Raw genomic sequence first — 13,756 nt, 5'->3', positions numbered from 1 at the left:
AGTTGGACAGTGAGACCTTCTGTCTGCTCTTGTGATGTTCTCGCCCTCCTGTGGAGAAACGTGGTGGTGATGGTGTTAGTTTGCGTGAGGCAGCAGTGTGGTCGTGTGCCGCGGCGGCCTGGTTGCACCCATAGGAGGAGGAGGAGGAGACAATGGTTTATTGGTCATTTTATGTCTCTATGTAGTCATTTTGTGGGTTGTTGTTCATGTTTTTTCTATTTTATTTGTATTTTTTGTTGTATGTCTACTGGAAAGTAAGGTAGTGGCCCAGAAGCAGTCTCTCTTCATGGAGTGGCTTATTCAATTATTCAATTATTCGCAATAATTTTTTTTAATCATTTAATTTAAAAATCAACATCAAATTTTATTCTTTCGCCACTTGCTATAATGATGCATCATATGCCACAACAAAGTTGTTTTGTTGTAAATAAGCTCTCTCAAACTAAATCAATGTATACAGTTAGACATTTAAGTCCAAAGATCTTAAATTCACATAAAATCTAGGAAAACTCCAGAATGATGCTGTTAAAGTAATCCGCTGATAAATAATACTTGCTCACATGATGTGAGTCGGACTGCGTGTGGATTTATTCTCCCCGAATCCTTCACGGATGCTGACGTGGCTGCTGTGTCACCGCTGACGACGCTCAGCCTCCGTCACCCTCCGTCACCCTCCGTCAGCTGCCGTCGGCTCGCCGGATGTCTACAAAGGGATGATCGGAGTGTGGAGTTGACTGTTTCTCCTCCCTTCGTTCCCTCTCACCTCACCTCCTCTTTCCTTCCTCCTCGCCCAGGTGAGGAAGCACATCACAGACCTGTACGAGGACTTGAGGGATGGACACAACCTGATTTCCCTGCTGGAGGTCCTCTCTGGAGTCACCCTGGTATGAATTCCCCTCTCTCTCTCTCACACCCCCACACACACACACACAATGTCCCCCTGCCAAAGTGACGACAGCACCGGATCCCGTCTCACATCTGCTAGCGTGGTGATGCGAGAGCCTAATGAGAACCTCCTGGTGCTGACAGACCGCTTTACACCGACAGCATCCGAGTGCTGACTTCGGTCTGCTTATGTCCGCACACCATCACCCTCCTGCTCCTTCCTGACCCCGTCACCTCCATGAGCCTCTGTCACTGAGCCTCACTCACTTCCCTTTTTCATCCTCATTCTTTCTGCAGTTTTGGTACTTTCGTCCCTTTTCTTCATTTACTCCGGCCCTCTATCATTTTTGTCACCACATCTCTTCTTCCGTCTCTTTCTGCCTCCCTTTTCCTCCCCTTCTGTTACCATAGCAACAGAAGAGCGGCCCTCCGTTGAAAAGGGCGTACGCCTTGCGGGCCCCCCCTCTCATCTTGCTGGGAGGCGAGGTTGAGCAGCAGCAGCAGGAGGAAGAAGGAGCTCAGGGAGTATGTTTGAGTGAAAGCCTCTCCCTCATCCACTGCTCACTCTCTCACTTCTGACCTCTGACCTTTCAGCTACACACAGGTGGAGCTGTGAGGCTCCTATATGTTTTTTATTGAGGCTGTGATTTGGACTTTTGGACACTGTTCAGTGCAGCAACATCACTGGTTCTTAAGGCATAAATGGGCCAATTCAAACATATTCCTAAAGTATATCCCAAAAATATTCTAAAGTAAATTACGAGCTCACTTATAGTAAACAAATCCTTCACATCGGGATGTATAGCAGCAGTGCTCAACCTTTTTTGCCTCACAGACCTCATGTGAGAACATTTTGAAGGTGTGGCGGATAAACACAATAAAATGTCTCGGGGGGGGGGGGGGGGGGTGTAGTAGTCATTGCGGGTGTGACTGAAGTAGGACAAGCGCATGTAATTGGAAGAGAAAAAAGTAGGGGTGTAACGATTCATTTTAACAACGATTGGATTCGAATCGCGATTCATGGTTGCCGATTCGATTCATGGACGATCTGGGTTCATTTAGAACGATTTGATTCGATTCAGTGACTTGAAATCGATTCAGTATCTTTACTGGACAGTGCAGGCAAAGTTTCTGAGATCCCTGTTGTTTCTTGTAAGGAAATCAGGTTTAAAGTAATTATGGATATTATAAACAAGCAAACAACAATTAATGGCAAATGTATTAACCTTTTATTTGAATCAAGTGGCATTTTCAATGTAAACATTACACAATAATTACACAATGTTTGAATCAATTCACAGAACCCCGGATTTTGAACCACATCGTAGGGTCGCACGTCGTTCCAGATAACCTTGTTGCTGTGATGAGTTTGGTGCTGGCGAGGCCTGAGGCGTCTGCAGAGCTGCAGTTACCTGCTGCTGCTGCAGCGGTGACGCTGCTAGAGGTCCTGACTGTCGCCGTTGTTTAATCCCACGGCGCCTTAGTAGATGGCCAGAAAGATTCGTGGTGTTTCCATGGTTTTTATTTGGCTTCTATATATTCTACAAACAGCGAGCGACTTATTTAGAACACCTCCGTGTTTGCAAAAGCCAAAATGTTTCCACTGGATCGATAAGTTGGTTTGTAAATCGCAGTCGTCTCCTCCACGCTGTGTTTTGTTTCGCGCGGCTGCCGCTGCGTACTGATGACGTCACAGACAGGCAGACTGAATCCAGTAACGTTTAACGTGTCTAAAGTGTTAAAAAACAAACACACACACACACACACACATCCACACCGTCGTTGGGCTTAAATCCAATGTGCAGTTTCCAAGTATCGATGCAATCGATTATGTACCATTTCAATCGATTTGTAATCGATATATGTCGTCTGGAATGCCGATTTGCGGAGCACACAGATCGATTCAGTTGGATCGCAGGAATATAAATCGATTAATCGATTCAGTGGATGAACTGTTACACCCCTAGAAAAAAGGTATTAAATAAAAGGTATTAAAAGGAGACGGCTACCGGTCCGCAGCCCTGTAGTTGGGGACCACTGATGAATATAGCACATAGCACACCCTCCACGTCTCCTCACCCCCTTTCCTCTCCTCCCTCTCCTCTCTGTTTTGCTGAAGTGATGACTAATAAAATGAAGGGACATTTTATCCGCTCAGTGTGAACCTGCATCCTGCACTCATGTACTTTTTGCAACGTGTGTGTGTGTTTATTCTTCTTTCCACTGCTTCTCTTTTCAAACTATCTCCATGGATCTCCGTTGTGTCACTGAATAAAGGAGAGTCGTAGTCTAATTTGAAGTTTTCCTTTATTCATTCTGAACCCGCATGGTTTGGGGGGGGGTTTGCTCCTGGGTTTGGACACGTCTTTAACGCCCCCCAGAGGACCATCTCATGTCCACACAAGCGCTCTGACCTTTTACTGCACTGCACTGTGGATTGAAGTTAACTTTATTTGCACTCACGGCTGCCTCCTGCTTTTACTTCACTAAAAACAATCTGGGGACTTGTTGACTTTGCTCATTATTTTTCTCCTCTGTTGATTTATCCAGCCCAGAGAAAAGGGACGCATGAGATTTCATCGACTGCAGAATGTCCAAATAGCGCTGGACTTCCTCAAACAGAGACAGGTATGCACACAAACGGACAGGAGGGAACACAACTGAGTGTTATGTATGAAGTGTGTCAATAAACCACTTTTATATAGTTCAATGTTCCAGATTTTCACCTAGTTTCAAAAGCTAGTGATTGAAAAACGACTCATTTGAGATAATGAAATAATAAAACTACAGACTGAAATTATAGCAGATGTGTTTGAGTATTTAGCTGGGAAACCAATTTACAAAATAAACGTTTCCCCCTTTTCAGGTCAAACTTGTGAACATCAGGAACGATGACATCACCGACGGGAACCCCAAACTGACGCTCGGCCTCATCTGGACCATCATCCTTCACTTCCAGGTCTGTGCCCTTTACATGCTGCTCTGTAGCTGCTGGCTACGCCTCCTGCGCTGGGACTCATTTCCTTATTTCTGTCCAACCAACATGAACATTACTTCATTGCATTACAATATTCTATTTGAATAAGTCGTGAATAGAAATGTCTGCCTCTTAGTCTTTGCGTCAGTGTGTTTGGTCTCGACATTCAGTTGTTAGTGTGTTCTGTCAGATTCCGGATGTGGAACTAGATGTGTCCTGCCGACACAGTTGTAATTGCATTTAAAACCATTACAGCGGGACTCTGTTACGGCTGAGACCCAGTCAGGCCTGACGGGCCAACACGAATGAATACGAAAACATTCTGAGCGTCTAATGACCCTTTTTTTTGTCCCGATGATGTCAGAGAAGCTGACGTACCAGTGTAGTTGCTGTGGTTGACCACTAGATTGTGCTGCTATGTGACCTGTGGCAAGGTGACACTGCCAGCTGGTTTCCATGGAAACCGTAGTGCGTGACACCCTGGCAGCCGTTTCACTGGCCATGACTCAGCAGAACGTTGTATTGAGCAGAGAGAGAGTGGAGGGATGGAGGGATGGAGTGATGCAGGAGGATGAGAGTAGTGGACTGACCCAAATTAAAGTGGACAGGACCGAGGCTGCAACAAGCTGCGAGGAGGGAAACACTGTATATACAGCAGGAAAGATGGAAAGATGTGAAGAAAAGGGAATTTAAAGTTGCCACAGTTGAACGGGTTCATGAGATGACAACAGTTATTTATTAGCAGCTGCAGTGAGTCGTACGAAACTCTGAGTCAGCGCAGTGTGTAGTGGTGAGACAATTATTACTGTAAAGGGATGGTTGTGGTTTGATATATACGTTATGCAATATATAGGTTGGATTTAACTTCAAATATATTTTAAAAATGTAATCATGTTCTTTCTGCTCTCATCAAATAGACTTTGCACGATAGTACATTAGATTTAGTGCAGTAAAATTAGGAAATATTGTAATAAAATGCTTTAAAATATTATATATATCTTGAGTAACACATATGTGTCATGGCGACTCAGCAGCTGCTTCAAGATAAACATAATAATAATCCGGTATATCCGGCACAATATCCACCAAAAACATGTGCATCTAATGATTATTATTCATTATTCACAAGATATTTGACTCTAATAGATTCCTACAGGACGCTTTGGTCTGATGGAGGATGTGATGATGAAGAAGTCGTTCCTTGAGCCAAGCCTCCATGACTAACGTGCCAACGAGTAACTCCGCACATCACAGAATTCTAGAGGCTCTCAGTGAGCTTTTATTTTTCATGATTCCACTGGCAGTCACTTCTGGCTCACCCGCATGGAACTGCTCCTGGTATTCGTCATGTCTCACAGGCAATCAGAAATCTTTCCTCCAAAACAGCGGACGTGTTGCCCTTCAGAGCACGCCGACACGCTTCTAGCACCTTTTAAAAGAACGCCAGTTCACAGTAGTAAGATGCTTTGGACCAGCATCATTCGCATGTTCTCCATCATTGGGAATCAAACCTTTTATGCGTGACTGTAGTTCTCAGCCCAGCCAGCTGGTGGCACCAGTTAGCCCGGGGTCAAAGAGGAGGCAGTTAAACGGAGCTGCTGGTCCCCACGGAGTAGTTCATCAGCGTTTCTGTGACTTGCCTCCAGGTGGTATCCGCTGGCGGGGGCCCGTTATTAGTGCCGATCCTCGTCACTGATTGGGCCCGTTGGTGCACCGATTCCTGGCCAGTTGTGTTAGAAGGGACTTTGCTGTAGACACGTGTGGGCGCCCGCCATCGAGCGCTCCATACATCACCATGGTGAACTGTACTTCGTAGAAAACAAATTCTAGTCAGTTTTTTTCGGGTCTGATCAGTTTTTTCCGCTTTCCTTGGTTTATGATCTAAGAAGAGGTGAAAGGTTTAGCCAGAATGGATTTCGTTTTCAAATGTATTTCAATGTATTTTCTACCAGGTGAGTGGGAAAATGTCCAGTGAGTGAGAGAGTGCATGACATGTGTGTAAATTAAAGACTTCCGGTGGTGGCGCATTCAGCCCCTTGTGGCCGACACGGGTACTACAACAACAGACAGTTCAGGATTACCAGATATTTTCTCCTCACATTCAGGTCTTCTGTAGTATTAGCCGTTACCTGATGTCATAATTTCTTCCTTTTTTATCAGTGATCAGAGCCATGTGATTCAAAACATTACGCGGTTGTCGATGTGAGGTTGAAAATGGGGCAAATTTAACGACAAGTGGCTGGAAGAGGATGCATTTAGGAGGTGGTTGGCGCGATTGAAAACAACAATGAGGCAATGTGTAAACTATGCAAAAAGACCTTTTCATTAGGGACCGTGGGGCTCAAAGCCGTCGAGTCGCACATGAAAGGAGGAAAGCACCAGCGATACGTTGCAGCAGCATTGTTTGCAGCACGACCCAACGACGTTACAAGTTCACACGCCACCTCTCAGTCAGCTGTTACAAGTGTGTGTTAAAAAAGTTTTGATTTACATTGTAGGAGGCAATAAATTGCCTATTCCAAAGAAATTGTGACATTTTGGGGTCTTAAATAATATTTTTTGAGGTCTTAAAGTCTTATAAAGCATTAAACTTTACTTTTGAAATGGTGCAAGAACCCTGTGTTCTCTTTCGGTAAGTGAAGGAAGATGGATCAGCATTGCTTCCCCCGCCCCTTAGTGGTCTCCATCCATATCAGTCTCTCTGAAAGCATTCACCAGTAAGCACTTACTTTAAGTACGAGTTCATACATCTTTGGTGCTGCGCTGTTTGACTCGTGCGCATTGATGGCGGTTAGGAATCTTACTGCGGCTGAGTTACAAATCAGAAGGCTGTTCTGTGAGAAATAAGCATCTCCACTTGTGTTTGCTTTCCAACGGCGTTTCATTCTTTCATATCTGTAAGGACTGTGACTGGTTTTATTTCCACTGTCGAGTTATCTGTGAATTGTTTTCTGATCAATCTATAGGCCCCGAAAATCAATGTGACGTCTGCCGGCCATTTGTTTCATCCGATTAGTGCAAAGAGATTAGCAGAAAATGGTCCCAAAAAAATGTTTGGCACAAATGATCCGACCCGTTAATAATCGTTTGAGCACTGCAGTAATCGTTTGTAGATTTAAATAATCTGATTGAAAAGAGCTGTTTGGGGTTAATCCAGTGCCTTAGATGATGTAAAACCCAGTTACCTTATCACATCGATGCAGAAATTCCTCCAAAAAACCCTGGTTGCCATTAAACCCCCTCGCACCCCCCTCCCCCCCTTTCATCCTTTCATAGCCTTCATCCATCCACTCCGGTTTCTCTTGTGTGCTTTTCAACTTTCTCTTAATACCCTCAAATCGCTCCCTCATCCGGCGCCTCTTCTTTCCCGGAGGCATTCGTGACCTGTAGCTTGACGGACAGATGCTGACTGAAGGACGTGGATGGAAAAGAACGAACGACAGAGAGAGAAATGGATCCAAGGGCAAACTGGCTTCTCAAAAACGCTCTTTAGTTGTGATTTCGCTCCTGCTCGCTGTCATTCAGGGAAGCTTCCCGGTAGTGTGTGTGTGTGTGTGTGTGCGTCTGTGCGCAATGTGTGTTTTTGTGGCACAGAAGCTGCTCGCTAAGAGGCGAGCGAGAGAGAGAGAGAGCGAGAGCGAGCGGCAGGAGTAACAAGGCAGCGGATAGGAGGAGGAGGCGAGCCGAGCAGGGAGGGGTGGATTGTGCCACTGAGCGATCGAGCAGTAGCTGGTGTGAAGCTGCAGCAGCCGGTACATAAACGCTTCCCTCTTCCTCCGCCCGCCGTCTGCGAGCCAGGGTGAAAGCGGGAGAGCGGCTTCCCCTCCATCCGCAGGCCGCTGGCCACAGGTCTCACCGCAGGACGGGACACACTGGAGGACACGTACGCAGACGGGCTCTCACAGCTGATCGGGGGAACGCACACACTGCTCCCCCTCACCCTCACCCTCCCTGCAGGGCAGCCGCTCACTCTGCTGGTTTCTCCTGCCTCCGCCGTGTCAGCGGGATCCATCCTGCCACGCTCCGGTCTTCTGTCAACCGGAGACGCCCTGCGTACTTGTGTTTTTGCTCTTTGCAACGGGGACATTGAGCGTCCTCACCGCCGCCGCGCCGCGAGCAGCTCAAGGCTGCTCTTCCCCTTTGGCTCCGGTCCAGACGCACATCTGCACCTGAAGTCGGTCTGCCGCTTTAAGCCCGATCTTGCCGAGACCTGAGCTGTACCCCCTCTCCTCCTCCTCCTCCTCCTCCTCCTCTGCCGGCTGCTACCAGAGATGCCTCTTCCTAATTAGATCAAGTGGATGTGAGGAGCCTTTTTTCTACCCTTCCACCTCCTGCAAACTGTGGATTGTGTCGGGCTGTTGCGACGTCGCACTGCACCACCTGATGGAGGGGAAGCATGCTTGATTAACTGGCAGACGCGCAGCCGGACGCGGGCGGTTTGTGATTGGACAGCGCTGGAACACAAACTCCTAGCCAACTGTGGTCCTGGTATCCAGGGGAGAGGCATGCGATGCCGAGCTGTCTGGGGAGCTTAAGGTGGAGTCTGTCTGCGCTCGGCTGCCTCCAGGTTGAGACACACAGCTGCTTTTTACGGCTTCTCTGGACTGCAGGGAGTTTGATTCCACAGGTATGCGGCCGGCCCACACGATCATCGCAAAGGGCGTGAATCCACCTGCCAATCTCCCCAATGGGAGAAATGAACGGCAGCGATTTTGAATCCAAAAATATTGATCATCATCAGTCCCTCAGGAGAAGGATCGTCTCGTCGCTCGAGACGCCAGCTCACTGGGCAGGGTGGAGCGGGGGAGGATGACCGGGAGAAGCATCGGGGCGGGAAGCCCGAAGCTCTGAGTGTTTAACAAGCTGTCACAGTATTGGCTGCATCGCCCTGCAAGCCGCGGCAGCATTGGCTGACGGCGCTTATCCCTCACACACGGCGCACTGCCTCGGCACAACGGGACACCACGAGGAAACCATCTCTTGTTGTGTGGCTGACTCGCGTTACAGATCTTACTTCTGTCCCTCTCTGGCTGCACAAACATTACCACAGTAGGTGGGAGACTCATCATTAATTTATGGCTCGATCCGAGTGTGGATTGACCCCTCGGATTACTCTGGCAGCTGCAACCGACTGCAAATCTGAGGAATCTGGAAGCAACAGCCGAGGTTTTCCTCAGTCTTATATTTGAAGCTCACCTGCCAAACGCCTGGCGATAAATCAGACAGCTGACCCCAATTTCTCCTATTGTGCTCCCTTGTGTGGCTCTGCTAGCATAACGTGTCCTTGAATTGCAACCGCAAGTCTTCTGGGGACAAACGGACTGATACAGCAAGCTGCAGGGCCCCTCGGGACCCCCGGCGGCTGAGGAGAAGGAGAAGGGGAGGGACTCGCCCCTCAGGACGCTGCCAAAGAAAACTCTGCCCTGCCTAACTTCCCAAAACACTTCCCCTCTACAGTCTCTCTTTGAAGGACTGAATGCTTCTGAACTTTCCATGATGCTCAAACCCCAATGAGCAGCATCCCTCTGTGACGGACTAACGGGCCGCATGTGCTGCGCTTTCTACTTCGTACGCCGTTCTCTGTCAACCACTGAGGCATGGGGAACTCCATGGGTTGTGTCAGGCCTCCTCGGGAGGAGGACCCCGCTGGAGCCCCCCCACTTTCCCCAAAGAGGCGTCTGCGTTTCTGGCGTAGGCACAAGGGCAAGAAGAGCCGGAAAGGCGAGTCGGAGCAGGGTGACGTTGAGGGACCAAGACGCCGCGGGCCCGACGGAACAGGGGAGGAGCGTGAAGGCGGCGAGGGAAAGGTCGCACTTAAAGACCCCTCGGATTTTGGCAGCAGAGCAGGGACTCTTCCAGCGCACCTGCACGGCAGCACCCTCTCCCCCCTCTCCCCCCTCTCCCCCAGCCAACGGGGCCACGGGACACTCGTGTCGCCCAAACCCAGCCCGGCCTGGAGAGGGGTCTTCTGCCTCCCTGGGGAGGAAGACACCGTCAGCGGCATCGTCGATGTCTCCAACCTCCCGAGCCAAACCACGACCACCACCCCGGTCAGCACGGCGCCAGCCCTGGGCAGCACCACCCCAGGGGGGGGGCGGGTCTGTCGCGTTAAGGAGAAGGTCCAAGGGGTCCTTGAGAAACCTTGGCTCCTTCGGCAAAAGGAGAGAAAAGACGGGGGGAAGACGGCGAGAGAAGAAACGGGGGACGGGGGGGTCAGAGGCGGACCGGAGGGAGCTGTGGCGGTGGTGCGGACGCCCTCGGGGCGGGAGCACAAAGGTGTGGTCCATATCCGTGAGGTGGATGGTAAACTGTGCGTGGTGAGGACGGTGTACCCCAGCGATTTTGGCTCACCGGTCTGGGGGGGCCAAAGTGATGGCGAGGTGCGCAAAGAGCGCCCGGCCGCCTCCCCAGTCACCGGGAATATTCTCAAAGTCCAAGTGTCTGAGGAGGACAGAGGTGGAGACGTAATGTCTGCAGGGGATCTCCCCTTATCCTCGAACCAAAGGCCTCTTCGGGACCCTGCTGCTGGGGGGGGTCTGAGCTTTGACACGCCGGCCTGCCCACCGGGGCGGACGTCTCTGCTGGAGTCGGGCTATGCCAGCGACCTGCCGCAGACCTCGCCAGAGACGGCGGGCACCACCCCCAGTCAGACGGACTGGGGGGGGCTGACCAGTAGCTCCTCGGAGATGGAGAGTCCTCTGTGGCCGCAGGCGGCCGGGAAGAGCCTTCCACAGGTTTGCCTCCGTCCTACTTCACACATCACACACACTGCTGGGACAGCTGGTTCCCCGCTGGCCGGGGGCCACAACGCTGAGCGTTTGTTTACAGCAAAGGTGACGTTTCAGCAAAAAAGTGTGAAACACTCATCTAATGCATCACTTTGACTCATTCCTTCTTAGTTGTGAGGATTCACCGCTTTGGGACCCGGTTAACACAGAAGATATTAAATATCCGTGAACTTTGACCAACAAAGTAACAACTTTGACCCCAACCTGCATTCACACATGGCCGTACCCTCATTTTATTATCGAATACCTTTGTGTTCAGGATAACTGGGATGGGTATTATTCTGATTCTCTTTCTGTAGATATTTAGAATTGGAGGATTAATAGTCAATGAAAATGATTGTTAATCTGCAGCCCCGTTAGTTGTTACAGGAAAGTGGGCGGATACACGTGAAAAGTCGCTCCACACACCAACCATGGATTGTGGGCTTATATAGATAGTTGTGACATTAAACCCATTTTTCATTGTTTTGTACAGTTTGTGATGGTGGACCCCATTATTCTAGAACGAGTGGTTTGTGCTGGTGTGTGTGTGTGTGTGTGTGTGTGTGTGTGTGTGTGTGTGTGTGTGTGTGTTCGGCTCTGGAAAGTCGCTCTCCTTTCTTTCCGCCAGCGTCCCCAGGGCCTAATCAACGGCGCACAGGCCGTCCCTCCATCCAGCCCCCCCCCTTTCCCATCCGTCACCTCTTTCCATTGCTTGTCGCTTTCCTCACGCACGGATACTCGCCCACAGCCGACGTCTGTTAGAGTGTGAGAGACAGACGGGGTGTTTGTTTGTGTGAGACGGGTCACTGCTCCAAGGGAAGCTTCCGACTGAAACCAGACCGTTGACATATATAATGGCGTCTTTTGCTACCGGCGTGCAGTGATATTGTCCATTGTGTTGCTAATATTGATCTGCCTCTGAAGACAGACGGAGCACCGAGCAACATGACGTCATCGAACTGTGAGAATGAACGACTTTGTTTTGACCAAACCGGAAAACCGTGTTCAGAGTCACTGAGACTCGTCAGGTCTGAATGAAGTGTGTGTGTGTGTGTCAGTGTCCGTCGTTGGGACAGCGGGGGCTGCCTGGCCCCCTTTATTGTCCCTACACACCTGTGGTGCATTGCCCCAGACGCGCCGCGGCGCGCTTCAAACGTGTCCTCCCAACCACTGCTGCTCCCTCACAGCGCTGCCCCACCTTCAAAATAAGAGGCTCCTGCAGCCCACTGCAGCTTAGATGCCCCCCCCCCTCCCTCTCCACGTTGCTCTGGCAGCACGTTATGGATGAACGGGCTGCACTGACGGCGGGTCGGGGGCCGTTTAGGGCTACGCGACGCGCTCGTGGCTCAGCTGCTGAGTCATGAGAGCCAAACGCTGACACAGTGGACCCCCAGAGGTCGCTGCTCCGGAGGGGTTTCTCCCGCTGGGCGCTAATAAGCCGTAGCCCTGCGTTCGCGTGTTTGCGTGTTCCCTGTGTTCCGTGTGTCACGGGAGGGAGGCCGTTGCGTCTGTGCATAAAAAGGAACTTGATATGCGCATTCATCAGCCAGACGTCTGGCTTGTCGAGCCTCGAGGGGATTCCTCGACCACGGCGGGTGTGCACATACGCGCCCCTCCTAAGCTGTCCAGCATGCCCCCCCCAGCGTCATCTGTCTGTCTGTCCTTCGTCCGCCCAGCCCTCCTTTCTGTTCATGGACTCGCTGCTTTTGTTTAAGGTGCCGGCAGAACCGTCACATCTCCCCCTCGTTTTGTCCCCCTCCGTCCCTCGCTCCCCCGCCTCTCTCCACAAACTTCAAAGAGGCCATGCTTCTAAAGGAGGGCCAGTCCAGAGCCGGGGGAGTGGGGGGGGGGGCGCGCGTCATGGATCACAGCAGCACTGTGTGTCTATGCCTGAACATCACACACACACACACACACACACACACGAGGCAGAGAAGAAATACTTATTGTCAGGCTCGATCGCTGCTATTAGAATAAAGCTTTCATACGTTGCATATGCTCCCCCATAATGAATAAAGGAATAGCGGGATGCACAGCTTCTAAGAGGTGGAGGAGATGCTGTTGCAGTGGGAGTGCAGCCTCTCACACACTATCAATATTCACATGCTCTGTAGTTCTGTGTAAAGAAGGCGGTGGACGCATACAGAGAGGCCGAGAGTCCATTCCCATTGTGTGCACATGCAGTTTTTTCAGGAGCGTTGGAAAGAATAGGTTAGTGGCCCAGCTCTTCTAGAGGTGTAATGACGTACTCCGAGGTTCACGCTCACCGGTTTCTACCAAACTCCTTTTCTCCCCGAAGGTCGCAAACCTGCTGGATAACTCAAAGCTCAACATTTGAAGCTTGCTAACTGCCTTTGGAGATCTAGTTTTTACATTCCTTTAGTTCTAGTTTGAGTATGTAGATGTGGTCACCTGTGGTGTTTAATGAAGCCGGTGCCGTCTCGTCATCACCTGGTTAAATTTGTAGGTCAAAGAGCTGGCTGGCAAGCGTGTGGTGTCCCGGTTTTAGATACCACAGATAACGCTGGACGTTGCTGTGGCCTCCTGGGACACGGTGAAGGCTCATACTGCTGTTAGCAGCAGAGACTGTGAGAGGTGGAGGAGTGTTGTACAGTGAGTAAGTGTGCACGGGATCACAGCAGAATACTGATGAACACGGTCACAGCACTCTGCAGCGCACTGTGGGCCCTAAAGGGAGCTAACTGACGGGATAAAGGGGCACAGCGGTAATGTAGTGCGCTGGGCAGGAGACGTGGATGAAGGAGCTGTCAGTCTCCATGGAAGCCGGGCTCCTCTCCGGCCCTCAGCGAACAGGGCTCTCAGGAGCTGGATCAACACAATCTGCTGTGTCTGTGCACAGCGTTGGTCTGCACCGTCATACAACACAAGCCAGACTATTGCAATAACGGGGGGGGGGCATTTAGAAGACGACATTGACACGATGCATTTCCTCAGAAATGAGAAGCAACAGAGCGACTACTCGATAATGCAAATTTGTAACAATCTGTCAGTGGATAAAGAAAGTCCAAAATAACACGCTTCACTCGCGTCTCTTATGGACCTAACGATCAGTGCAAAGCACTTAAAATGGGTGAGCAAGCTGAGCAGATTGATCAGCCTCTAA

At 50.2% G+C, this 13,756-nt stretch overlaps 1 protein-coding gene across 1 annotated transcript in view; it reads left to right on the top strand.

The window, feature by feature from the left end:
• macf1a (microtubule actin crosslinking factor 1a) overlaps window positions 1–13,756 on the top strand; it is a 156,067-nt gene that overhangs the window by 57,138 nt on the left and 85,173 nt on the right. The window contains 4 exon segments of the mRNA XM_078080751.1: window positions 795–884; window positions 1,297–1,410; window positions 3,436–3,513; window positions 3,752–3,844. Of these exon segments, the coding sequence (XP_077936877.1) occupies window positions 795–884; window positions 1,297–1,410; window positions 3,436–3,513; window positions 3,752–3,844 (375 nt within the window).

This window comes from Gasterosteus aculeatus, chromosome 10 (genome assembly GCF_964276395.1).
Source record: "Gasterosteus aculeatus chromosome 10, fGasAcu3.hap1.1, whole genome shotgun sequence".
NCBI classification, from domain to species: Eukaryota; Metazoa; Chordata; class Actinopteri; order Perciformes; family Gasterosteidae; genus Gasterosteus; species Gasterosteus aculeatus.
The sequence above is the reverse complement of the archived record's forward strand: the minus strand, read 5'-3'. Positions and strand labels throughout refer to the sequence as shown.